General features: G+C 34.3%; 1 protein-coding gene and 1 non-coding gene across 7 annotated transcripts; both read left to right on the top strand.

The window, feature by feature from the left end:
• The first annotated feature begins 9,075 nt into the window (after positions 1-9,075).
• Positions 9,076-23,303, top strand: LOC129320204 (protection of telomeres protein 1b-like). 6 transcript variants are annotated; one of them, XM_054965491.1, is made up of 12 exons: positions 9,076-9,284; positions 10,193-10,383; positions 11,442-11,578; positions 12,715-12,904; positions 18,638-18,702; positions 18,861-18,949; positions 21,134-21,415; positions 21,512-21,588; positions 21,689-21,747; positions 22,016-22,168; positions 22,784-22,912; positions 23,120-23,303. In XM_054965491.1, the coding sequence occupies exons 2-12, from the start codon at positions 10,260-10,262 to the stop codon at positions 23,246-23,248; spliced, it is 1,434 nt and encodes a 477-aa protein (XP_054821466.1). In that variant the 5' UTR covers positions 9,076-9,284; positions 10,193-10,259; the 3' UTR covers positions 23,249-23,303. The 6 variants fall into 6 exon arrangements, with proteins under 6 accessions (XP_054821466.1, XP_054821467.1, XP_054821465.1 ...); XM_054965492.1 differs by having other exon boundaries at positions 9,076-9,292; XM_054965490.1 differs by having other exon boundaries at positions 9,076-9,450.
• LOC129321160 (small nucleolar RNA snoR113) lies at positions 10,553-10,649 on the top strand. Its single transcript, XR_008595948.1, has one exon. It is a non-coding gene; the product is annotated as a small nucleolar RNA snoR113 (small nucleolar RNA).
• Positions 23,304-24,737: the final 1,434 nt, after the last annotated feature.

Below are 24,737 nucleotides of genomic sequence, written 5' to 3'. Positions count from 1 at the left end.
TAATAGCCTTCCATAAGCAATTACCTACAAATTCCTCTTGATTTCACCTTCCCTCACCAAAGGCTTGATTACTTGCCTTTTCATTTGATTCAATGTGATTACTGTCCTCAAACTTTATCATGTGCATATGGAAAAGCAAAGATCACAGAAAAATATCTCTCTACATATGGGATTTCTATGGAAGATTTTAAGTAAATGAGAGATCTAGTCATCAAATGAAAACACTCTGCTCATTCATCCTTGGCTCAAAGCAATTATCAAGAACTTTTAGGCAAGGCTGAGCAGTTTGTGAGTACTTAAAAAAAGAAAGAATCATTAGGAAAAAAGAAGATAATAAGCATAAAGGAAGATACTAAAGCTAAGAAATCGCCTTTCAAATTATCTCAAGGTAACTCTCAGAACACCAAATCCTCTTAGTAAGATTCATCTCGACTCTAATTATGAGAAAAACACCTGATGATGCACCCTCTCAAATTAGAAGTTCTAATACTGTTAATTCGGGAGAAGCAAGTATTCAAAGTAAGAGAAAAGGGAAGAAAGTTGAGAAGCCTCTAGGAATTTTGAAGAGTATTGTTGCAATGATTTGTCAAAAGGGAGAATATAGAGTTTTTAGGAAATAGTCTATAATGAAAAGCTAGGGGCATATTGATGGGTCAATATAGATGAATTAGTTCAGAATAGATATAACGTTAAAGGAGTTTTGATTCCTTATAAGAAATTCATCACCATCAATCTACCCTATAGTGAAGAAGTGATTAAGGCTTTTTATGGCTCAATGAAAGTCTTAAACAAGGGAAAGACATTAAGGGTCACTGTGAGAGAGGAAAGTCATTTGACATTACAAAGGAGTATCTGATTGAGCTATTGGGCCTACCTTTCAAATGGTTCAATGGCAAAAATAAGTGATTTTTCATTTAAGAAAGTCGACATGTTCGAAACAATGGTGCCTAATTAGAGCCTTTCAGATAAAACTATCATTAATGGCACTAGTCTCACCACCAAATAATCATTCTTTGAAAAGATGGACACCCGAACCTAAAATGGTCTGTTTTCGAACACACTTAAGGGTGTCCAATTCACAACACCAAATGCCATTAGCATTGGGATCATTTTGACCATCTCAAATGGATCACAGACAACATATATGGCTAATCATATCACACAAATAACCAATTGTTGCTCACCGCAAGTGCACAGTTCATAGCAAGTAATATAATGAAAGTAAAGTATCATTTCCTCAAGGATTTATTTAAAAACAATGATAAACAAAATACTAAGTGAGTTCAATCAAGTTGAGCCAAACATAATTACGTGAACATGATTTTGCAAACTAAATTAACATTAGAAAATAAAGAAAACAATTGATTCACAAACTTCAAGCATAAATTTGAACCTAGCTAAGATTATTTATCTCCTTTGTATCTCATAATATCCAAATCACCTCCTCTTCTAAATTCTTTTAATAAAAATAAGTGCTAACCTAGGGTTTTAAAAATACTTGGACAAGCTCTCTCAAGTCATGAGCAAGTGTTTAGTTAAATTAATTGCCTAATTTCTTATTACAATTAATAAAACTCAATTTTTACTCTAAACCTATGTGTGGCTATGCAAGGCTAGCAAGTATATCTTTATCTTACTAGCAAAAACCATTCATTCAACATAAAAATATCAAGTTCTTGCACTATTTTACCTAAGTTCTACACTCAACTTAGCCCCTTCATGCATCAATCAAATGAACCCAACATCTAAATGGTGGCCAATCACTTAAAAGTATTAAGAAAAGAGTAAAATAAACATATATATATATATATATATATCATTAATCACAAAAAGAGAGGTGGACATAGTGTTAATACATACAAGGGTTTCAAATAACCCTAGAATAAGTGTTTAGCTACTCATAATCATCCAAAAGTTACAAATACACAAAATATTTGAACCCATATTAGAATATAAGAGAGAAAAGGGAAGAGGAACATGAAAACTAAAGAAAAAGAGCTTCAAATGTCTTCAAAACTCCATTCTCTTAAACCCAACTCTTCCAATGTCCAAACTTTAGCACACAAAGCTCCAAATGGTTGCTTAAAGTTTGAAGAATGCGTTTTGGATTGAGCTCTCAGCATATATGTAATGATCCTAAATTCTAAATAAAAAAATTAAAATTATCCTAGTGAATATTTATTTAAATAAATTTTTTTATAATAAGTAGGGATTGGTAATTTGGAAGAATTTATGTTGGAAATGTTTTTGAGGATCTAAAGTTCAAAATTTTATTTTCTTTTCTCAAAAAAAGTTTAGTTTTCAAATTTTAGGAAAATCTTGTATCCTTTCTTGTAATTTCTTTGTGCCTTTTCTTGTGATTTTTGCATGTTCTTTTTTGTAATTTTCCTAATTCTTTCATTGAATCAGATTTGTTTCTTTTGTGCGAAGAAACAAAGTATCTCACTTCCTTCTTTTCATCGCCAATATATACTCTTCTAGACACTTATAGTCGGTTCATCTCTAGCTCTCCTTAACGTCTGCAGCTCGCTGTCATAAGGTGTCGATTTTTGCTGCTGTGTGTTGTCCACTGTCATCATTTTCATATGCATTCGCTAGCCACTAGGAGTCGATTCATTGATTCTCCTTCTCTGATATCATGCCATTTTGTTCAACGAGGATGCTGTCTTCGAGTTGCTACTCTCACTGCCCCTTCTCCCTCTCTTCAGTTTTCGTTCAGCTGTCACAATGGAGAGGTTATATGTCTCCTCCTTTTCTGCTTTATTTTGTGACAACGAGGAGGTGTATTATCAGTGGTCAACTTCCTTTCTCTTTTTTTCCATTCCTATCATTAGGTTCAGTATGTGTGTGTGCTAGCTAATGTTTTTAGTATTGGCTGAAACTATAGTCCTTCCTTCTCTTTTGTGTGTTTGACAGATTGGAACCCTTATAATTTTTCTTCTTTTGATGCTGTTCTGTGGTCGATTCTTGAGTCTTGTGAGGTGAAATGCTGTTTTCTTTCCTTCCTTTTCAGATTTTATAGCATCACTGAATCCTTTCCTCCTTCCTTTGGTTAATTGATATCGTCCCTACTCTTTGTTTTGATATGGACTGAGGTTGCTTGGTTAAAACTATTTAGTTGTGTTGAATTGGGAAATAAGCGATAGAAATAGAAGTCTGGAAGTAACTGGAATTTCTTGATCATTTATTTCATAATTTTGTAAATGATAAATGCATACTTACAAGGTATTTGTAAAATTTTAGAAGAGGGAAATTGACAAACTATGACTTGTTAAGCTTCCATGTAGTAGCTTAAGGGGTATATACAAGTTTTGGTTTAAGTTGTTAATTAAAACTTATATACCAAAGGGGTGAAGAGAATTAGTAGGATATTAGTTTCCTTTTTTTCAGTTTAGAGAAAGCTTAATAATGATTGATATGATTTATAATAATTCATGGAAGTATGAGTCAGAAAAAGCATGAGGACATATATATATATATGTATATTAAGAATTATCAACGCGATTTTAATTCGAGTATACTTGCAGTATAATTGAATATGGTCTTGTTAGTGTTGATCAACTTAATAGTGACACCCATTAAGTATTTGGAAATTTTTTTTAATGACTTAAATTTTGACTTATTTGTCAGGATATTAAGGGCATCATTAGAATAGAGGTCAAAGGTTAAGAGAAGTAAGTTTTAGAATCTTTGAGAAACACTCAGGTGAGTGAGTAGCATTCCAATGAATTTCAAGAAATTCTTAATAAAAAAAATCTTTACTTAGATTTTTGTATTAATTCTTTATTGCTTATGTAAATATTCTTATCAATTCTATTTTTATATATAATTGCTTTAGTAATGACGGTATCTTGATTTTTCTAATGATTTATGCTATTGACAAGTAATAATTGAAGTACATATACAACAAATGGTATGACTTTCTAAAACAGCTATTTTTTTTAACTTTATGTTTGATACGCAAACTTTTAGTACAGTAATTCGTGCATGGAGGAAAGGACAAGGAATATGGGAATGGAAAATGACAACCAAATCCTACATTTTAAAAGTGAAAACTTTGAAATTGTTTTCAAATCTCTATGCACGCTTGAGTTTAATTAGGGGAACTGAGTTCAGAACGATGGATGCTAACGACAGTCCTATTAGCCCTTGGCATGCCTTGGTTCACCTAGCTAGCAAAGTGCTGATAGGAGGTGCTAGCCCCATGCGAAGGCTAATGCACGTGGATCGGAGGGATGATATTCGTGAGCGTAGTACTCATACTTGTTTTCATGGGCTTCATGCCTGCGCTTGTTTCGTGGCTTTTGCCACATTTGTTTTGTGGTTTCTAGCCATACTTGATTGGTTATTTACCCTCCTGGACTGTATGTCCATGCTTGTTAATCATTCTGATAAGGCCCTCCTAGAATTAAATTGAAATTTATTATTTTTTATATTAGTCTTTTGAAAGGACCTATCTAATTGTCTAGTATTTGAGCTGATTACATTCTATGAGTTGTACAATTTTTAACAAATCTATACCATTTTATTTGAATTGTTTAATTTCAGAATTTTATTGTTGAACAAGAATTGCTCTTAATCTTTAGTTCAAGTATATGTTTCAATACTGGACGACAATGTTTTTAGACTAAATCTATTTATCCTATCTTTATAGATTTTATGTGTAATTTTTAATGGAACGCTACTCACCAGAAATTTCTTTGTTCTCAGATATAGTAGCTGACCCTGCATCCCCAGCTGACCACTAAGAGTCTTTCTTACTTTTTGCAAAGAGGAAGCACAGGGTGATTATCCTTTTGATGAAACCTTGTAATGTATTTTGTAAATTATAAATTGTTGCTCCGCGTATATCATAGTTAGGTCTTGGTTTTGTTTAGTTATTATGTGAATTGTTGGGATGCTGGTTTGGTCAACAGGTTCTGTTGTGTTGTAAAAATTTCGAGAGGCCCAAGTTACAGGGGAGACTCTGCCGAAATTTCTACAAATATACTTAAAATTTTATGAATTTTTATTATATATATAACTTACGTATATCAATATTTTAATAAAATTTTTGGTTATTAAGGCTTATGGAATATGAATTCTTCTCATATTCTATGCCGATCATACCCTTGGCATCGGGGGTGTGACAATATATATGTCATACCTAATCAATTTTAAATAAATAAAACGTAGCTTTTTTCTAACAGCGATAAAAGTCGCGACTTTTGGATGACTTTAATAGTTTTAAATTAGTTTTACAATTAACAAAATTTATCCTTTTTACACTTATTTTTTCATTCAAAAGCCTTCCAAAAGTATCAACAAAAGTCCAAAAATGCTTCTAATCAAGTCTTGAACTAAAATAACACGAAATTAGGACAAAAATATCAAATCAAAGCTAAGAATACAAATTCAAAATAAAATGTACATTTTCCCAATTTAGTCAATAAAAATATATACAATTGAGCCAAAATATATTAGAATTTAAGGAAGATGTAATGAAATAACATGAAATTTTAGAGATTAACACCAATCATACTCAAAATGACAACCAAACCCTTAATTTCAAACAATACATAAGGGTGTGTCAAATTTAACTAAAATAGAGTTTTGGTCAATTCAACATATTAACCATTACAAATATATCACTTGTACTAGTATCTTAGCCAAGCACACTTATTTAATCATAGTCACTACAAGCTTAGGCAAAGATATGCACACATCCCATAAATTCTCATATAAGTGATAACAAAACAATATAATGCTCCTAAGTTGGTATACAACATGACATATTCATTACAAACCTAAAATAGGAAAGAGAAGAGCTATACACACAATGCTCTTCACTCTTTAGTTGTTCCTCCCCCTTGCCTCTACCGAAGCTCTCTCCTATAAAATATAACTATGGGATGAGATAAACATATCAGTAATAGAAAAATTTACTATTATTAATTAACATGCACAACCAAAAGCAAGTAAAGTCATTATACTTCAAAAATACTCTTTTTATCATATACAACATATCCTTTCCATAAACAGAAGTTATTTACCACTAGCATGATCAATCTACCATCTGAGCCTCCATGTCACCCCAACTGAAACTATAGGCTCTTGGACCAAGTACACCCTTACAATGGTCCGAGCTCACCTTCAGTTGTAGCATTACATGGCCAAAGATGTCCTATTCCATTTTTGAGCTATGGTCTCACCTATCATACATAAATTGAGGTATTGTTACTCCAACACCGCATCACTAATCTTAAGGAGTGTTACTCTCCAACGTCGTATCCTGTATGCATACTAAGGAAATAATCTCTAACATCATGCCTCACTAGACACTAAGGAGATACATGCAATATGGACTTTCACTACTCCTTCTTATGGGTAAACTCCTACCTCTTAACATGATGATGCTCGCACATCTCATACCAAACTTGTGTACATATCCAATTCTGACTACAATTATATAAAACTTTTACAAAACTTCACCATTTTGAAATCATTTCACATGCACAAAAATCATATTTTGTAATATGCAATGTTATCAAATCACCAGTAGTAAACATATATATCTACTCACAAACAATTAAGAAATATAATCAAATAGTGTAAATTATTTCGTTACCTCAACCCTTTGTCACAAAAGGGTTACTGTGGCTCAACGTTAGCTCGATATGTTTTATACGTGTGATAAGGCTCTCAAGTAACACTCAATCTACACAATTGAGCAATGATTATCAATTATCACTTCGACTAATCCTCAAAATCACTAGATTCCAAGTATCCAAACTCTCAAATTCCTTATTTAACAACACCAACCCTTTCAAAACACTCTAACAATCTTATTAAGCATCTAAACATACCAAAATTATCAACTCACTATCCACATTGTCCTAAAACCCTCAAATTATACCTAAGGTTTGTCCAAACCCTTAACAAAAATTATAAATCCAAACTAAACCCATAAACTTAAGGTTATAGGTTTGATTTAACTTCCCAAGACTTTATCTAAGTCAATGGGTTCGGTTTAAATTCAAGAAAACTGAAGTTTTCTTTTGTTATCATATTAATTATATGTTCCCTATGGTAATTGTATCCTTAGATAAACCATAGTAATTGTCTTAAATGTCCCTTGCCGGTCATTTATGAGGGATCATAGATGAAACAATATTAGTATGACTTTAATTAATTATAGAGATATAAATCAAAGTTGTAGGTACTTGAAAGGTTACAAAATGCTGGACCAACTTGTTATGAGAAAGATGCATGGTACAAGTCATAAGTTTATCTTATATGTAACCATGTCACTAAGCTCTTTGACTTGATATCATGATGGATTCCTATATGATGATCATTGAACTTTAACCTAGTCAAAAGTCACATTTTATTGGGTAATTATAAAGGCTATGATTGCGTTTAGTGATATTTATGTAGAGGAATATGAGTGGTCAAGATGGAATTTATTCCTCACATTAATTGAGAGATATTATTGGGCCCCTCGATGAGTAAGCTTGAGAAAATATATGGCCATACTACAATGAAAAGAGTTTTTCCATTGCTATAGTCAGTCCACTCAGAGATTGAGAAAATAACAATTAGGTAAAGGAGAATTACAATTCTATGTCTCACACTTAACTGAAATATCATGTGACAAAAGGGATGTGCTACGGTTATATGATAGGTTATATCAAATAATCAATCCTTATATGAATTGAGTAGTCGTAATGCATTGCTAGAGGCCATTTGTGAATTGTGGACTAGTAACGCTATTGGCCTATTGCTAATTTCATATGGGCCTATAAGATCGCACACAAAAATAGCCTAACTTGAGCTATAATATCCAAGTTTATTGAATTTGGAATATGTCTAGATTCAATGAATATAATACTTTATCTGAGGTGAATGAATTATATGTGTGTGAATATTCAATGATAAATATTTGTATGTGTGTGTGTATATATATATGTATATGAAATATAAAATTCAATATATATATATATTAGTGTATATATAATATAATATATTTAAATTTAATTTTATTAGCTACAAAAACCCTAATCTATATAATATAAAGAAGTGGACAAGTTTTTGAAGTGTGAGTCACTTAACGACAAAATTCTGAGAGCCACGAAAATACCCTAGATAATAAAAGGAGCGTCTGATTGACGGACGGACGAACATTAGATACAAATAGTGTTGGCACGCTATTCTTGTTAGAAAACTTTTCATGTAGATATCGGTAAAGGGAACGGATTTATATTGTTATTTCTTGAGATCCAAATATTTGAAGAAAACATGTGAGAAATTTGAAAATAAAAGGTAACTCTTTTATTTATCTTGACTTAAACAAGTTTGATCGGTTTGCAATTGTGATTGGGGTTTTAAATTTTAATTTTTCGCTGCACCTCCCAATCTAACACTAAAGACTTTATAGCATCAAACTTAACCATGGCGACGATGGCAAAAGCAGTGACTTAGATGTTACGTGAGGAGCACATGGTAAGTTGGGAGAGGATGACGACAATCTATTTAAGGAAAGTTAAGAACGATATATTTGCCTTTGATGGACAAAGTGGCAACATTGTGGGCTTGAGCAGTCATCTTTGGGGGATGAAAATGCCGAGCTAGATGTGAGGCTCGCGAATCTTAGACACCCATTTTTATAGCTTTGCATTTAGACTCTGATAATGTGGGATCTTGTTAGTAAAAGAGGAGGAGGACGGAGAAGAAAAGGATGATGATGAAGAAGGAAGGGCAAAAATGCTCTATTTTTAAAACTTTTAGGGCAAATAAGCTCTAAACATGAAAGTTTAGCATATTCAATGTCTTTGGAGAAAAAGTTTTAGGTCAAATATATCATTTAACTCTTGATCAAATTTTAATTTAATATTTAATATTTTTTATATTTAATAGTAGAGCAAAAATATTTTTTTTTTTAATTTAAGACAAAAATACTCTGAAAAAAATTTAAGGTGTTAGGTGACTAAGAAAAAAGAATTTTAGGCAAATTGCCGTTTAACCCAAAAAAATATTAATTACAAATTAGAGATGAGTTTTAAAACGTTGCACTGATTTATCCATCCCGCCCTAATTTCTCTCCACTCCTGTATGGAAATGCTCTGATTCTCTTACCTTCAGCCTAAGTCGCCGTTCTTCCGCTTGATCTGTGACGCACAACGCCACAACGACGCCGTCGACCAATCACCGTCGTCGTCTCCATCTTCACGCCGTTCGCTATGTCTCTTCCCCTGTTTCGTCAGTTTGTCTCTCGTTCAAGTAGTTTGTCGCTCTGCTCCTCCCTGGTACAGTGGTACTCATTGCTTGCTTAAGGTGTTCTCGAGTGTACTTCTACTTCTTCGCTTAAACTCTATGCGTACCCAAAGGTGGAGACAGACGAAATATAGGGACAAGTTTTGTTTATACTTTATATCCTAACCGAAGCCCATTCTGCCAGTCCCATATGACTAGGTTTTTATTTTTTTTATTTTTTCTGGCTTTATTGTGCTTCACTGTTAAAAATAGTGGATCACTGTATTATTTTGAGTATGGATGACTGTATTTTGAGTTTATGGATGAGTATCTTCTGAGTAGGGATGATTATATTCATCCTGGATGACTATTATTTTTATGTTTCCATGCGGAATCCCTGGATTTAGTATTTGAAGTTGGTTTGAGTCTATAGATGACTGTATTTTGGTTATATATTTTTCGCTTCCAGGTCTGATTTATAGTTATAATTTTTGCTTCATTTTGTTACTTTTTTTATTTTTATTTTTTGCTTCCAAGGTTTGATTTATGGTTACAATCTTTTTTCCTTCCAGGTTTAGATTTTTGCATTGTTTTTAAGATTATTGTTTGCCTTTTCATTTCAATTTTCCAATTCTCTTCCAGGTCCAGTCACAGGTATAGTACATACAGCCTAAATTGGTCCGTTCCCTTCCATTTAGATGATTTTGGTCCAATGGTTTTAGGGCTCAAAGCTTTAAACTTCTTAAAAAAAAAAAAATTCAGAGTCTGGACATACTTATCAACTCAACCTTAAAAATCTCAGGCAATCCTTGGACATGGTAGTGCATCGGCTTAACAAACATGTACCGTTCATTTCAAGGGTTGGGCTTTGGGTTTATTCTCTTATTTGTTCAAAATTTATGTTTGCTTATACCTTAATTTTTTTCCCTTGACACGACTTGCATATTTATTTATTTTTTAGTGAGGGCCAAGGGCTGCTTTTTGCAGCAGCCAGGCAGAGGTGAGAGCTCAGAGAATTACAGAGAGTGATGGAAGCTGCAGACCGCTACAAGTTTCTTCCCATACAAGTTGCTGTGAAATGTATCAATCAAACAGTGAACATAACAGGCATTATAGCTGAGTTTAGCTTGCCAAAGCGAAGTAGGGGCACTGGTAAACTTTCCATTTGAAGGACCTTGCTGCTTGAACGTTGCATATGATGTTACAAATTGCAATTTTGTATCCCCAATGGAGCAAGGACCATTCATATTTCACATTTTTCTTTTTAATTGTTGAAATTTACAAAGTGTTTGGAGGGGGTTTGGTTGGTTTAGACTTAGACTGGCAATGATGAATCAAAGGCCGGACTTATGGCTGCCATTTAGCTTACTGGTAGTAGATTGATGAATTTTTTTGTTAAGGTGTATGTTCTGAGCCAGTTTCATGATTATGTTCTGGTTGATGCCAATTACCAATATGCACTAAAAGTATTCTAATTTTAGTTGGGATGAAGTTCAATGTGATTGAACTGTTGTTAAACTTGGTTGGATTAGGTCTCTAGGAAATTCATTGTGCTGTACTGTTTTCCTTTTCATACTGCTTGTGCTTCTTTGAGCTTGTGTCTTTATGGTCATAACCTTAAAAAGGCTAGACATTTGTTGATGTTTTTAATACCTTGCAACAGTTTTTATATGAATTTCTTGAATTTGGATCCCCAATGGATCAAGAATTATTCGGATTTCACAGTTTTTATAGAACTCGTATTGGACTTTTCAAAGCATTTGGAGATTGGAGTTTGGTTGGTTTAGATTTTAACTCACAATGAAGAATCACAGGCCAGACTTATGGCTGCCATTTAGTTTACTGGCAGTAGATTGACAAATTGTTTTGTTAAGGTACATGTTCTGAGCCAATTTCATGATTATGTTTTGGTTGATGCTAATGTGTACTAAGACTCTTCTATTTTTGCGGGGTAAAGTTCAACATGGATGAACTGTTGTTAAACTTGGTTGTTTTAGGTTTCTTGGAAACCCCCTATGTTGTACAAACTGTTTACATATTTGTGCTTTTCTGAGCTTGTGCCTTTATGGTCATCTTACTTTTATTGAATTCTTACCTTAGAAAGGGTAGTTTTTGGTTTATTATTTTATTTCACGTGGAAAACTGGAAGTTCTTTCTGAGTTAGCATCTTTCTGCCCTTGCTCATTGGCTTACTTGAATAATTTCTGCAGATTACTATTGTACCTTAAGAATAATTGATGAATCATATCAAAAACCTGGGATGCTCGTTAATATTTTTGCTGGAAGCTCGCAACAGCTTCCTAATGTTGTAGAAAGAGGAGACATAGTTCAGCTTTTTAATGTTATGGTAATGATCTTCTTAGGCAGTTCAGCTTTTTAATGTTATGGTAATGATCTTCTTAGGCTTAGATTTGATAGTAGATTCTCTAGAAACATGTTTGCTTTGTTTTTCTAGACTACTGTTGACTATTGAATATTTTTTATGGATTGTTTCTGTCAATAATATTTGTTTCTATGCGCCTACATTTAAGTAAAGTTTAGCAAAATTAGCGGTATACTTGTTTTCTCTGCAGTTCTCATTCTAACTTCAAGGTCTTGTTTTCTCTATAGTTTGCCATTTCATGTGGTTTTTTTGTCATGATTTTCATGTTTGGACTGCATGAGGGGATTTAAGATTTGAAATGAATATGCAGTTAGATAATGATAGCATGAGACTAAGGGGGGAGGTAGTGTAGTTTGACTTTGTGGTGAGAAGGGTCAATGATATGAAGGAAGTTCTTGTAATATTACATGAAGGAAACTTTGGTTTTTCTTAATTCAAGGTTAGGCATTTGGATTTACAAGTTCTATGATATAACACAGGTACTTATCCCTTGTGATGGAAAGATTTTAGTGAAGTTGAGGAGTGGTTTGTTTTACCTGAAAGGAAACAAAAAATGGGACAAAAAATAATAAAAGTAAAAGTAAGAAAGCAACTATGAAAGTCAAGTCATATACTCTTATCAATAGCAACAACAACAACAAGCTTTATCCCACTAGATGGGGTCGGTTACATAAATTGCACGTTGCCATTGTGCTCTATCATTAGCCAAGTTTTTGGAAATATTGTTAACCAAGACATCTTGTTCAACAATTCCCATGAGGGTTTTCTTTCTAGGAGTGGAATGAGAATAGGAATTCACAGTCGCTTTATTAGTTGGCCTAACAAATAAGAAGGTAATATTATCTTATTATTGAATGAATGATTGAATTTCCTTGAATATTATAAATCTAAATATGTATATCTGTTTATATTTTACATTTTACATGTATAGGCTTTAAAAATTTCAGTCAATTTTTGTAACAATTCTTTAAAAAGCCTTATATTATTGGGTTTTATTTCATATAATGCACAAATTTTATCTTATAGAATGAAAATATGTTGAAGATGAAATCAAATTTTGATTGGGTGCTGCATTTAATATATGTTCTCTAATTTTGTAGGTAACAGCACATGGTGATGGTGTAAATGCTGTTTTCAATAAAAAGTTTTCCTCTTTTGCATTATATAATGGGAAAGACACTGATGATTTTGTCCCTTACCAAGTTTCTTCAAAATTTCCTCCTAGAGATAAGGACAAAATGCTCTTAGCTGAGCTTAGAAAATGGCTGCTCAATTCTCAGCTCATTCAAGGTCTAGTAGCATTTAATATGCTTTGAGAGCAGCTGATTCATTTTTAATTGGTTTAGTCCAAACTAGACGTGATGTGCATGCACGTATTGTTCAATGTGCATGGCACACTGTATTCATCATTCAACATTTTTGTTAGTGCGGCACACCTATTGGGCCTTGGGCCAAAAACCCTAAATCAATAACTAGGTTAATTAACCTAGAAGTTAGTGGTGTCTTTGGGTCTGTTAGAATCAGATTCTTTCCTTTTATTTTTCTGTTTCTTTTTATCCTTATAATATCGGCCAGATCCTCTAATCCCTTGAATCTCAGCCTAATCCTCTATTGTGATTAAGGGTCTCTTATATCTATTTATTTAGTTGCTTCTATGAATAAGAGACAAACTTTCATGGCATCACAAACTCATTCATGGTATCAGAGCAACCGTGTTGTAGTTCGGGACTCATGACCTCAACGCAGAAGGCCAGGGTGACTTGAGAAGATTGACAGCAAATACACAATAATTGTCAGCCTTGAACACCTCGGGTCACCAAGCGCCAATCGATGCCAATCCCACCACTATTACTATACACAGACTCAATGGCCATAATCACTTTCAATGGGCAGCTAGTGTTCGCCTATATGTCACAGGCAAGGGCAAACTTGGCTATCTTACTGGTACAGCAACAAAGCCATCTACAGATGACCTTAAATATGCAGCTTAGGAAACTGACAACTCCATGGTCCAAGCATGGTTAGTTAATTCAATGACTATTGAAATTAGTACTCGCGTCTCCGTCTACCAGTGAGCACAAGAAGTATGGGAAGCTGCCAAACATAAGTTTGCTTCACTCAAAAATAAGGCTGCCATGTTAGAGATAGAGAGCTTTCTGCATGATTTCAAAAAAGGTAATCTATTTGTCACAGAATACTACACGAGTTTGGTTGTTAGATGGCAACAACTTGACCTTTATGAGCCACTTGAGTGGAAGTGTCAAGGAGATGCCACACTCTATGCAAAGCTCGAGGAAGAAAAGTGGATATTCAAACTCCTACTTGGCTTATACACTAAATTTGATGAAGTGAGGGGTAGAATAATGAGTCTTGATCCCTTAGCTTTGCTGCGAGAAGTCTTTTTCACTATCAGAAACGAAGAGAGCAAAAAAAGACTAACGTCATCTGAACTCTCACATGTAGCTGACTCTCAGCTAAGTGCATTACTATCTAAAGGTGCCCCTTTCAACGACAGCCAAACTAAAAGGAACCGATGGTGTGACCATTGTAAAAAGTTGGGCCATACTAGAGAGATTTGCTAGAAATTGCATGGCAAGCCTCCTAGGAAGGAAAATCAAGAAAGCCAAGGGTACTCTGGTAGTTTTGAAAATAAGGTAAGGCTTGATTTGAACAAGGAAGAAGTAGAATTGCTCTGAAAGTTATTGGAAAAGCATAACTCTCAAGAACAAACCATTCCGTCTGGGTATATAGCACATATAGGTAAAACAATCCTAGCCTTAAATTCTAATGTATATCACAAAGCTATGTGGAGTGTTGACTTAGGAGCTATAGATCACATGACTGGTAATCCAAATTTACTCATTGATATAAAGCCATGTTCCTTAAATATCTTTATTAGAGTTGCTGATGGAAAGTCTATTAAAGTAGAAGGAATTGGTACTGCACATATTTGTGCAGAAATGATCCTAAGAAATGTTCTTTATGCTCCTGGCCTAAAGTGCAGCCTTTTGTCTGTACGAACAATTACTCAAACTTAAAGGTGTGATGTTCATTTTTCTACTGCTGAATGTGTTTTTCAGGATCTGGAGTTGAAGAAGATGATTGGCACTGCTTAGATCCTAGAAGGCTTGTATTGGTTGGAAAGTCAACCCCTAAATGAGATGAAGCATCATTCTTTCTTTGCTGTGAAGTTTTCCTCTCCTCTTTCAGCTAGGTCTGTGAATAAAGATGTGTTATTATGGCACTATAGATTAGGTCATCTTGGCTTTCGTTACCAATCAAAAATGTTTCCTCATCTTATGAATAAAGATACTTCCCATTTTTCTTGTGATATTTGCTAGTTTTCTGAACATACTAAAGTCTGTTATAAGCCTCATTCTCATCAATTTTCTAAGCCCTTTAACATTGTTCATAGTGACATATGGGGACCATCCCGTTTTGCATCCCTCTCTAATGCTAAATGGTTTGTAACATTCATCGATGACCATACACGATTAACCTGGGTTTTTCTAATGAAAGAAAAATCTGATTTACCTTCAATCTTCATGAATTTCCACAAAATGATTACAACTCAGTTTCAAACCTCTATTCTCATGCTTTGAAGTGACAATGGGAGAGAATACATGAGCTCTACCTTGAAAAACTACCTTAAGGAACATGGGATACTTCACCAAACTAGTTGTGTAAATACACCACAACAAAATGGCACTGCTGAACGCAAAAATAGACATCTTCTAGAGGTAACCTGAGCCCTGATGTTCACTCATAATGTCCCTAAATTTTATTGGGGTGAGGCTGTTCTTGTTGCCACTCATTTGATCAATCGAATGTCCTCCAAAACTTTTAACTTCCAGACTCCTATGGAAATTCTTACTAAGTCCTACCCCAACACTCCTCTTTCTACATCTATTCTTGAGCGGATTCTTGGGTATGTAGCTTATGTCCATAATGATCAAGGGGGAAAACTTGATCCTAGAGCTCTCAAATGTATCTTTTTAGGGTATTCCTCCTCTCAAAAGGGATACAAATGCTACTCTCCAAATCTTCGTAAATTCTTTATCACCATGAATGTCACCTTTGAAGAAGCCTAAGGTTATTACACCAAATCTCCCATTTAGGGGGAGAATGAGAGAGAATGGAAGTTTTTAACAACCCAAATCAGTCCTAAACCAACTCCAATCAGTCCTGAAATATCACCTAAAACTCCACATACAGTTGAAGCTGATCTGCCACAACAAAATACCACTATCCTACCTAAAATTGAGCCTATTAACATTGAACAGGGTCAACCAGAGGAAGACTCTTACAGACCTGCAGATACAGAGGACGAAGAAATTGTAAATCAAGGGGGAGAAGTCAATAACTCATCCACTGGTAGAAGTCCTTCTAGGTCTGTGCAGAATCAAGAGTCTGACTCAACCTCAAAACCTAATGATCTTGGATGGCCGATTGCCTTAAGAAAGGGGGTAAGATAGTGTACTCTACATCCTATAAGTAACTTTGTCACTTATGATGGTTTGTAAGCTTGTATGAGAGGCTTTGTGACTAAACTAGATGAAGAGAAAATTCCTATGACGTTCGAGCAGGCAACTCGGGACTCTAGGTGGAGAGACGCCATCAATGAAGAACTTAGAGCACTGTCTAAAAATCAGACGTGGCAAATAATGAAGCTACCCAAAGGAAAGAAATTAGTAGGCTGTAAATGGGTGTTTACAATCAAATACAACTCAGATGAAACTGTAAACAAGTTCAAAGCTCATTTGGTGGCAAAAGGCTACTCTCAAATAGAAGGGATTGATTCTTACGAGACCTTTGCACCAGTGGCAAAGTTGAACACCATAAGAATACTATTGTCTCTAGTTGCTAATCTTGATTCGCCGCTACATCAATTGGATGTGAAGAACGCATTTCTTAATAGAGCTCTTAAGGAAGAAGTTTACATGAGCATTCCTGAAGGACTTGCAGAATTCAAAACCCCTAGTATGACTTGCAAGTTACACAAATCTCTTTATGGGCTAAAACGATCACCTAGAACATGGTTTGAGAGATTCACAAAGGTGGTAAAAGGCTCAGGTTACACTCAATGTCAAGGGGACGATACACTCTTTGTGAAACACAAGAGCAGAAGTATCTATCTTGATTGTGTATGACGATGACATAGTATTAAATGGAAATGATGTTGAGGAAATAGAGGAACTCAAGAAGACTTTAGCAACAGCCTTTGAGGTCAAAGAACTCGACAATCTTAGATACTTCCTTAGGATGGAAATTGCTAGATCAAAGAAGGGCATCTCTGTTTCCCAACAAAAATATACACTTGATTTGTTGAAGGAAACTAAAATCTTGGGAGCAAAACCATCTGCCACTCTTATGGATCCTTCTGTTAATCTTGAAATGAAGGAAGATGGAGTTCCAGCTGATGTCGAGAGATATAAAAGACTTGTTGGGAAACTCATCTACTTATCTCATACAAGACCAGATATAAGCTATGCAGTTGGAATTGTGAGCCAATTGTCATCTCAACCACAAGAGCAACATATGGAAGCCATATATACTATTTTGAGGTACTTAAAAATGACACCTGGGAGGGGAATATTTTTTTGCAAAAGGATGCTCTAAAGATATATTTATCTACACTGATGCAAACCATAGAAGAAATTGTGTGGATAGAAGATCAATTGGTGGTTACTTCACATTTGTATAGGGTAATCTAGTGACATAGAGAAGTAAGAAGCAAATTGTCATTTCTAAAAGTAGTGCAAAAGCTGAACTTAGAGCTGTGGCTAATGGAGTTTGTGAAGGGATGTGGATAGTATGTGTCCTACAGGACTTGAGAATTGAGGTTAGATCACCTATAAAAATGTGGTGTGATAGTATGGCAGCACTTCAAATGATTCAAAATCCAGTTCATGACAGAACTAAACACGTGGATATTGATCGACATTTTATAAAAGAAAAAAATGGAATCAAGTGTGATTGACTTGACCCACATATGCTCTAGCCAACAAGTTGCTGATGTTTTGACCAAACCATTAGACAGAGGAAAATTTGAATACTTTAGAATCAAGCTGGGCATGGAAGATATCTACTTGCCAGCTCGAGGGGGAGTGTTAGTGCGGCACACCTATTGGGCCTTGGGCCAAAAACCCTAAATCAATAACTCGGTTAATTAACCTAGAAGTCAGTGGCATCTTTGGGTCTGCTAGAATCAGATTCTTTCCTTTTATTTTTCTGTTTCTTTTTATCCCTATAATATCAGCTAGATCCTCTAATCCCTTGAATCTCGGCCTGATCCTCTTTTGTGATTAAGGGTCTCTTGTATCTATTTATTCAGTTGCTTCTATGAATAAGAGACAGACTTTCACGGCATCACAAACTCATTCAATTTTGGTACAGTGCTGCAATGAAAATAATATGAATTTTATAACCTATGAAGCATGGATACTTAAAAAAAAGTAAATGTATCCGTATCTGATATGATATTTATAGAATACTTCAGCATATGTTTCCCATATTCTAACATATGTATCCCATATTCTAACATTTGTAACATGGTTTTTTTCAACAATTTTTTACTGTTACTTAAAAACTTGAAAAAATACTTAATATTTTGATTGATTGTTATAAATATCCTTGTATTCCTTTAGAAATTCTTGTTTAAAAAGTAAAATACCAATACTATATCATCAAATGTTGAAATATATATTATAAATGTCCCTGTACCCATATCCTAAGATTTTGAAAATTTGTTGTATCAATAAAATTTTGAAATTTTTGGTAACAAGTCTTTAAAGAGCCTTATATCTATATATAAGCTATGAATTAACCCTTCAGATGTATTTATAAATTTGTTTAGCTTTAGCTTTTTCAGGAATTACTTACTTCTGAAAGCAATTCTTGTGTGATGTGTCATTGATTTTGTGGTATCTGTAGCTTTTGGTTTTCTACTACTTTCATCTCCTTGCTTGCTTTTTTGGAACTAAGTTCATGTGTGGATATTTATGGTTTGCATATGCTGTGTAGATTCTCATGACTTTCCAATGTTAAGAGAAACCAAGGAAGGCAATTGCTGCAGTTTAGTATGCAAGGTATTTTTCTTGTCATTTTTATATCTGATTATGAAACGCGCCTATGTTCTTATACATCCCTTCCCCCTGTGGTAGCTAAACAAGGGAAAACTATTTACATTATTACCATTATATAGTTCTGATAATCTGATCCTTAATTTTTATTTTTGCACGTTAAGATACTTCTTTTTTGTGAGGCTGCAAATCAAGAACGGATGGTCTTTGTTTGGGATGGTACAGATTTGCCACCAAACAGTATAAGTGCAAAGTGAGTTAATTTCAATTTAGTTCTACATTGCTATTTAACCCTTTTCCCATGTTGATGTTAATTTTGGATAAATCATATGGAAGTCTATGACTGTTATTAGTTCTTGTCATAATGGGCTAATGGATAAAGTAGTCAGTGGAAATGGCTGACCAAGAACTTTAGATGTGAGAATGGAACAAACTATTTTAAGATACTATTCGGAGGAGCAATGAACGTTACTTCCAAATGTGTATATCTACTTAATGCTTAGAGTTATCTGCTCATTGATTTGATTAACATTGAGATAGCTTATATAGGTGTGCCATTTTGAGGTTCATGTTATTTTTTTTGGGGCTCTTAGAACCTTTTACTGATTTAAGTTCCCCAAGTCTGATCCAATTAGTATGATTCTAGATTATTAGGAAAATTAAATTGGTGCCTGCATGTTTGTTAATTACTTGATATCTGTCTAAATAATGTTACATTTTGATGGATTTTCACGATAACAAGATAAAGTCTTTCATAAGATAAGATAACTATAAAATAAGAAGTTAATTTTGGAAATAAAAAAAACTAATTTATATGGGTTGGAGAACAAGTACGGGCCTAATTTTAGAAGTATGTGCATAACACACCCTTTTGGTGGTTCAAAATTGCACTCCAATTAGCTTATCACGTCCTCCAACTCTATTGGTCACTTTAGTCATCCATTGGAGCTTTAATGAGCAAGACTAAGGTCTCATTTGTCTCCTCCGTGTGAATTTTGGTGTCTTGGGGCTTCAGTATGTTGAGATAGCTCCAATAACACTTAGTCACCTCTTGAGTTTTCCTCTTATTATTAGGTGTTCTAATGCTTAGTCCTACTCTAGTTGAGCTAGTTTATACACATTGACAAAGTTGCCCTTTTAGTTGACATCTATGATTCTCTTTCTATTGAACCTCTTTTTTGGTTATATCTTTGTTGTCAAACATTGTACTCTCTATATTGGACGGATGTGCAGCTTGGTTATATGATTATATTATATTGGGATGGTTGCTTTTTTACCCATTTTTTGTCATCTAAGAAGCACAAATACAAGTATTAGTATTCGACATGATACATCATGATATTGTAAATATAACAATTTTTATAATTTTAGGATACTGGTATGAAAATATATATCATTAACATTTATGGAAAATTTCATTTAAAATCCCTTGACTAAATGAAAAAGAATATCCCTTAAATTCTGAAACTTCACTTCAGACCAGGGATATTGAAGTGAAATTAAAATTGAGGGAAATGACAAGATTAACCTTCCTTTAAATTTAAAAAAAAAAAAAATCTTCAGATTCCCTTTTTCTTCACTCTCTTTCCCTAAGAACACTTTCTCACTTTGATTGATACTGGATCTAAGAACTCTATAAGAACTCCTGTAGGTCAACAAGTTTAAACCAACTCTCCTGATTTTCTAAACAGTAAAACCAGATCTAATGATAAGAAAACATTTGGCAAATTTCTTCCTCCTCTTTCTCCTGAGGGATATGATTAATCATTAATGATATACACTGACAATTTCGAGAGTGTAGGAAGCATGGACGTTGCCAACACTAACACATCACCGGAGAAACTGGTGGGCATATTCTGACCAGCTTTTAGCTTTCACTGCAAATAGTTTTTCCCCTGCTCTGGATAATAACAGACAATTCAAACCCAACTAATTCAATCTTTTGCATCTGAAAAAACATGAAAATCCATTCTATTAAGCATTGAAAACAAAAACAAGAGAGAAAAGTTAGAACTTCGACGAATGTTGGTGTGGTGGGATTTACGTTAAACAGGACAGTAATAAAATGGGGGCTTCAAAGAGAAATCTCTTTGATGATCTATTGTAATTATGAACAACTTCATGTAAGGCAATGAACAACTTCAATATGGGTAATGAACAACTTGTTTTGCCATGATTACATCATTTGGAATAAAATCAAGATTTGATAATGGTACAAATAACTCATGTTGGTCAATAAAAAACTTTATGTAGGTAAACAAATAGCTCGATTTACCATGATTGCAATGCGGAATAAAATTGAGATTCAATAATGGCACAAATAATTCTTGTTGGTTAATCAGTTATATATTGTGTAGTATATATTAGTTAGTACAGCAGTTACTGATGGCATTGCACTATCACCAGAGAAAGTTGATGATCTTTCTATAAATTGCAGGCTAGAGGATGAACTGCACAATCATCTTCCATTACATCATGAACTCGTGCCTCTACCAAGAGAGTTATTGTGTGCTTTTCCTACCGTTGGGTCCATCTTGAGAATAGCATATGACCAAAGCATGGAGAAGAGCCATCTAAAACATTTAGAAAATGGCAGGTGGGTTAAATTTGTCAATATGCGTCTTGAAGTGCATGCAGGACTATGGCATGGCGTGTTGACTCCATCTACAAAGCTTCGGTACATACGGAATGATGATGATCTCATAAAACAGCGTGAAAGGTGGTTGTCCACTCTGTTGGCTCATAAAATAATTGGATATAATAGAACAATTAACTGATGTTTCGATTTGTTGTCTTTTGCATTCGCTTGAGATAGTTTGTATGGTGAGCGAATGTCTAAGAACATGAGAAGAATGCCTTTTTGGAGCTTTCCTTGGCCTTCACCTATTACAGGTTTCACATGTGCATTTCATCATTGTTTTTTGTTATTCTTTCAATGTTACAAATATCAAACATTATATATTTTCCTATACAATTTTGTTCCCCCTGACAGTGGTTGATCATGATGATGCCCGATTGAATACTTTAATGGATGTCCTCACCCATTCAGAGGTATCATAATGCATTTCATTCAGCCCTAACTTGCGGAGCTTTGTTTCCATTGCTTACTCTATCTTCAATAATGTTGTCATACAATTTAAAACACTCGGTTATTCTTTTCCTTTTTATTGGTAAGCGTCTATATTGCACGTTAATGTTCTGAATTCTCAAACAAAAGTACCTATTTTATCTTAGACATTTGCATTTGTTGATGTTACATGCTTCTCTATCTATCTATATATATATATATATTGTAGATATATATTGACTTGAATTATAGGTGACGGCGAAATACAAGTGTATTGTTCGAGTAGTAGCAGCAATGCCATGGTCACCCGAAAACTTCCTCTCTGAACATGGGATTTATGTGATGCGCCTGACTCTAGAGGATCCAACAGCTAGAATCCATGCTTTTGTGTATGCTGAGGATGGGGTAATGAATATCTTTAACCGCTTCATCATTGTGTATTCTTGGCAACTTCCTTAAATTCCAAGTTAAATTTTAAGAATCTTACTTGAATTCAAACAATCATGCTTCATTATTTTTTAAGAGGCAATGCTCGTGTTATGAGTCTCACATTAGGGAGCCTCACAAGTGAAGTGGGGCCTATAAGTTTATAGGATTTTTTCACCTAATAAGTTAGTTTTTTAGAAAAAGTTTTCCTTTTTGAGTTGTGCTCATAATATTGGTACTTTCGTTAAGAGATTGGTCTCATCAAGAGGGCTATCCATACAAGATCCTAACTGGTAGGAGGTTCAAGAAGTTCCATGGAATGGAGCCGTTGATGACATTGGCTCTTGAATAGGGTGACGTTGTTATAGGTCCTATGTTAGAGAACCTCGCAAGTAGAGTGAAATTTATAAATTCAAAGAGCTCGTCCAACTAAACTAGTTCTTTTGAGATAAGTTTTTTCTTTAGACTTGTGTTTATAACAATTCGTTTTTAGCATGTATAAAAACAATTGTTGGCTTTTGAATGAGTACTTAGTCAAAGACTTTGTTCTTTCTGTCTGATCATGTCTTTAATCTATTGCCATAATTTATGCAGGAAACCCTATTTGATGGTTATCCTAGCAATGCCATCTTGACACAGAAGATGAACTCGTTACTTGGAGTAATTTTATGTGATGATAGTATAGTACCGAAGTGTGCCTTCAGAAACCCACCATGGGTTCAGGTGTGTCTCAAGTCTTACTACACTTCTAAACATGACATCTGGGGCAGTAGACAATATAGAATATTTGACACCAAAATTGTGCCAAGAGTGTGATATCATATTAGAAAGGTTTTTGTTTTCACTAGATTGTAAACATGGTATGACGTGCATTTAGGTGAATAGAGTTTCAGAGACTTTATCATGACACATGTTTTTCTTTTTGACAAGCAAGGAATGTTGCTTGGACAGAATGTGCATGTATGGAAGGGTATGAAGATGCCTACATGTGTCAAATTTTCATGTATGTATATGACATACACTTATGCTATGACACACAATTTAAATGTACGTATATGAACGTGCTGCTTATTCTGTAAATTTTGGTTGGGTTAAAAGCTGTTGATTTTGTTTATTGACGTGGCATTCCTCCATGTTCAAAAGAACCTGTGCTATGTTCTTCCTCTTTTGTAGGGTTGTTCTTTTTGGATTTACATGTTAATATATAATTTTTTTTAATAATCTTCTGTCAAATATTGGATGAAAGGTAGAGGGATATTAAACCAACTTTAAACCTGAGGAAACTCTTGACTACTCTAAGCTAGCTAATCTACAAAAGCATTTCCCTTATGCAACTCATGCATGGTGTGTCAATCTATGATTCCTCAATTTGGTAACATTAACATATAGTGAAAGAGGAGGGTTGTGTTAGGTCGTCAACCATCAACATAAAACTTTGTTGAATCACACATGGATATAGACAATAGACCTATTTGTGCTAATGCTAGCTTGTTGTTCGTAAGTAACGCACTGTATGGCTCGAGTGCATTGATAAGTGAGTTAGGGTTGCTACATTGAAGCTCGAATGTAGTGTTAAATGAGCAAAGGCTATTGCGTTATTCTGGATGAGCGCGGCAAAGAAGTTAGTCCATGTGAGCAAGATCAGACTTAGTATTTGGAATGTTGGGACCTTGATTGGTAAATCTATGAAGATTGTAGGAGTTATGATTCAGAGAAAAATTAATATCTTGTGCCTATAGGAGACTAAATAGATTAGTGAACAAGCTAAGGGTATTTAAGGTTTTAAACTCTAGTATACTAGGAAAGTAAACACATGCAATGGGGTGGGTATCATTGTCGATAGAGAGTGGAAGAAAAATGTTGTAGAAGTTAATAGAATTGGGCACAGAATTATGTCCTTAAAATTGATCATCGGATGGGAGACTATCAATATTGTTAGTGCTTATGCACCTTAAGTTTGGACAGAAGTCAGTCTTAAAGAATTATTTTGTAAAGACTTAGAGGGGTTGATTGAAAGCATACCACATAATGAAAAGATCTTTATTGGAGGAGATTTTAATGGACATGTCGGGAGGGAGGCAAGTCATTATACGAGGGTGCATGGTGGTTTGGGTTTTAGAGAACTAAATAATGAAGGGCAACATATCCTTGATTTCTCTTTGGCATATGATTTCAAGATTTCTAATACCTGTTTCAAGAAGAGGAATGAGCATTTCATCACTTATAAAAACGAAGCTTTAAGGTCACAAATTGGTTTCTTTTGGGTAAGGAACGTGGATAGTAGACTTCATAAAAATTGTAAGGTGATTTTTGGGGATGTTATTATGACACAACAGAAGGTCCTTGTCCTTGATGTATGTGTTATGAGTAAAAACCAAAAGTGTCGATAAGTAATAATTTCAAAGATTAGGTGGTGCCAATTAAAAGATGAAAAGAGAGAAATTTTCGAGAGAAATCTCTTGATCGAAGGAATTTGAGAGTCACGAGGAAATGCTAATACTTTGTGGGAAGGCTTGGCTATGAAGGTAAGGAAGGTTACAAAAGTTTT

The sequence above is a fragment of the Prosopis cineraria genome, unplaced genomic scaffold (genome assembly GCF_029017545.1).
Source record: "Prosopis cineraria cultivar Desert tree isolate PC_DT_omini unplaced genomic scaffold, ASM2901754v1 PC9, whole genome shotgun sequence".
Lineage (NCBI taxonomy): Eukaryota > Viridiplantae > Streptophyta > Magnoliopsida > Fabales > Fabaceae > Prosopis > Prosopis cineraria.
This window is presented reverse-complemented; position numbering and strand designations above follow the sequence as displayed.

What these genes read in the sequence shown, in the direction of transcription:
- LOC129320204 (XM_054965491.1), top strand. Translation starts at nt 10,260, where the DNA reads ATGGAAGCTGCAGACCGCTACAAGTTTCTTCCCATACAAGTTGCTGTG. An exon ending in AAAGCGAAGTAGGGGCACTG is followed by an intron (nt 10,384 to 11,441) that starts GTAAACTTTCCA and finishes TAATTTCTGCAG; the next exon opens with ATTACTATTGTACCTTAAGA. An exon ending in GCTGCAGTTTAGTATGCAAG is followed by an intron (nt 18,703 to 18,860) that starts GTATTTTTCTTG and finishes TTGCACGTTAAG; the next exon opens with ATACTTCTTTTTTGTGAGGC.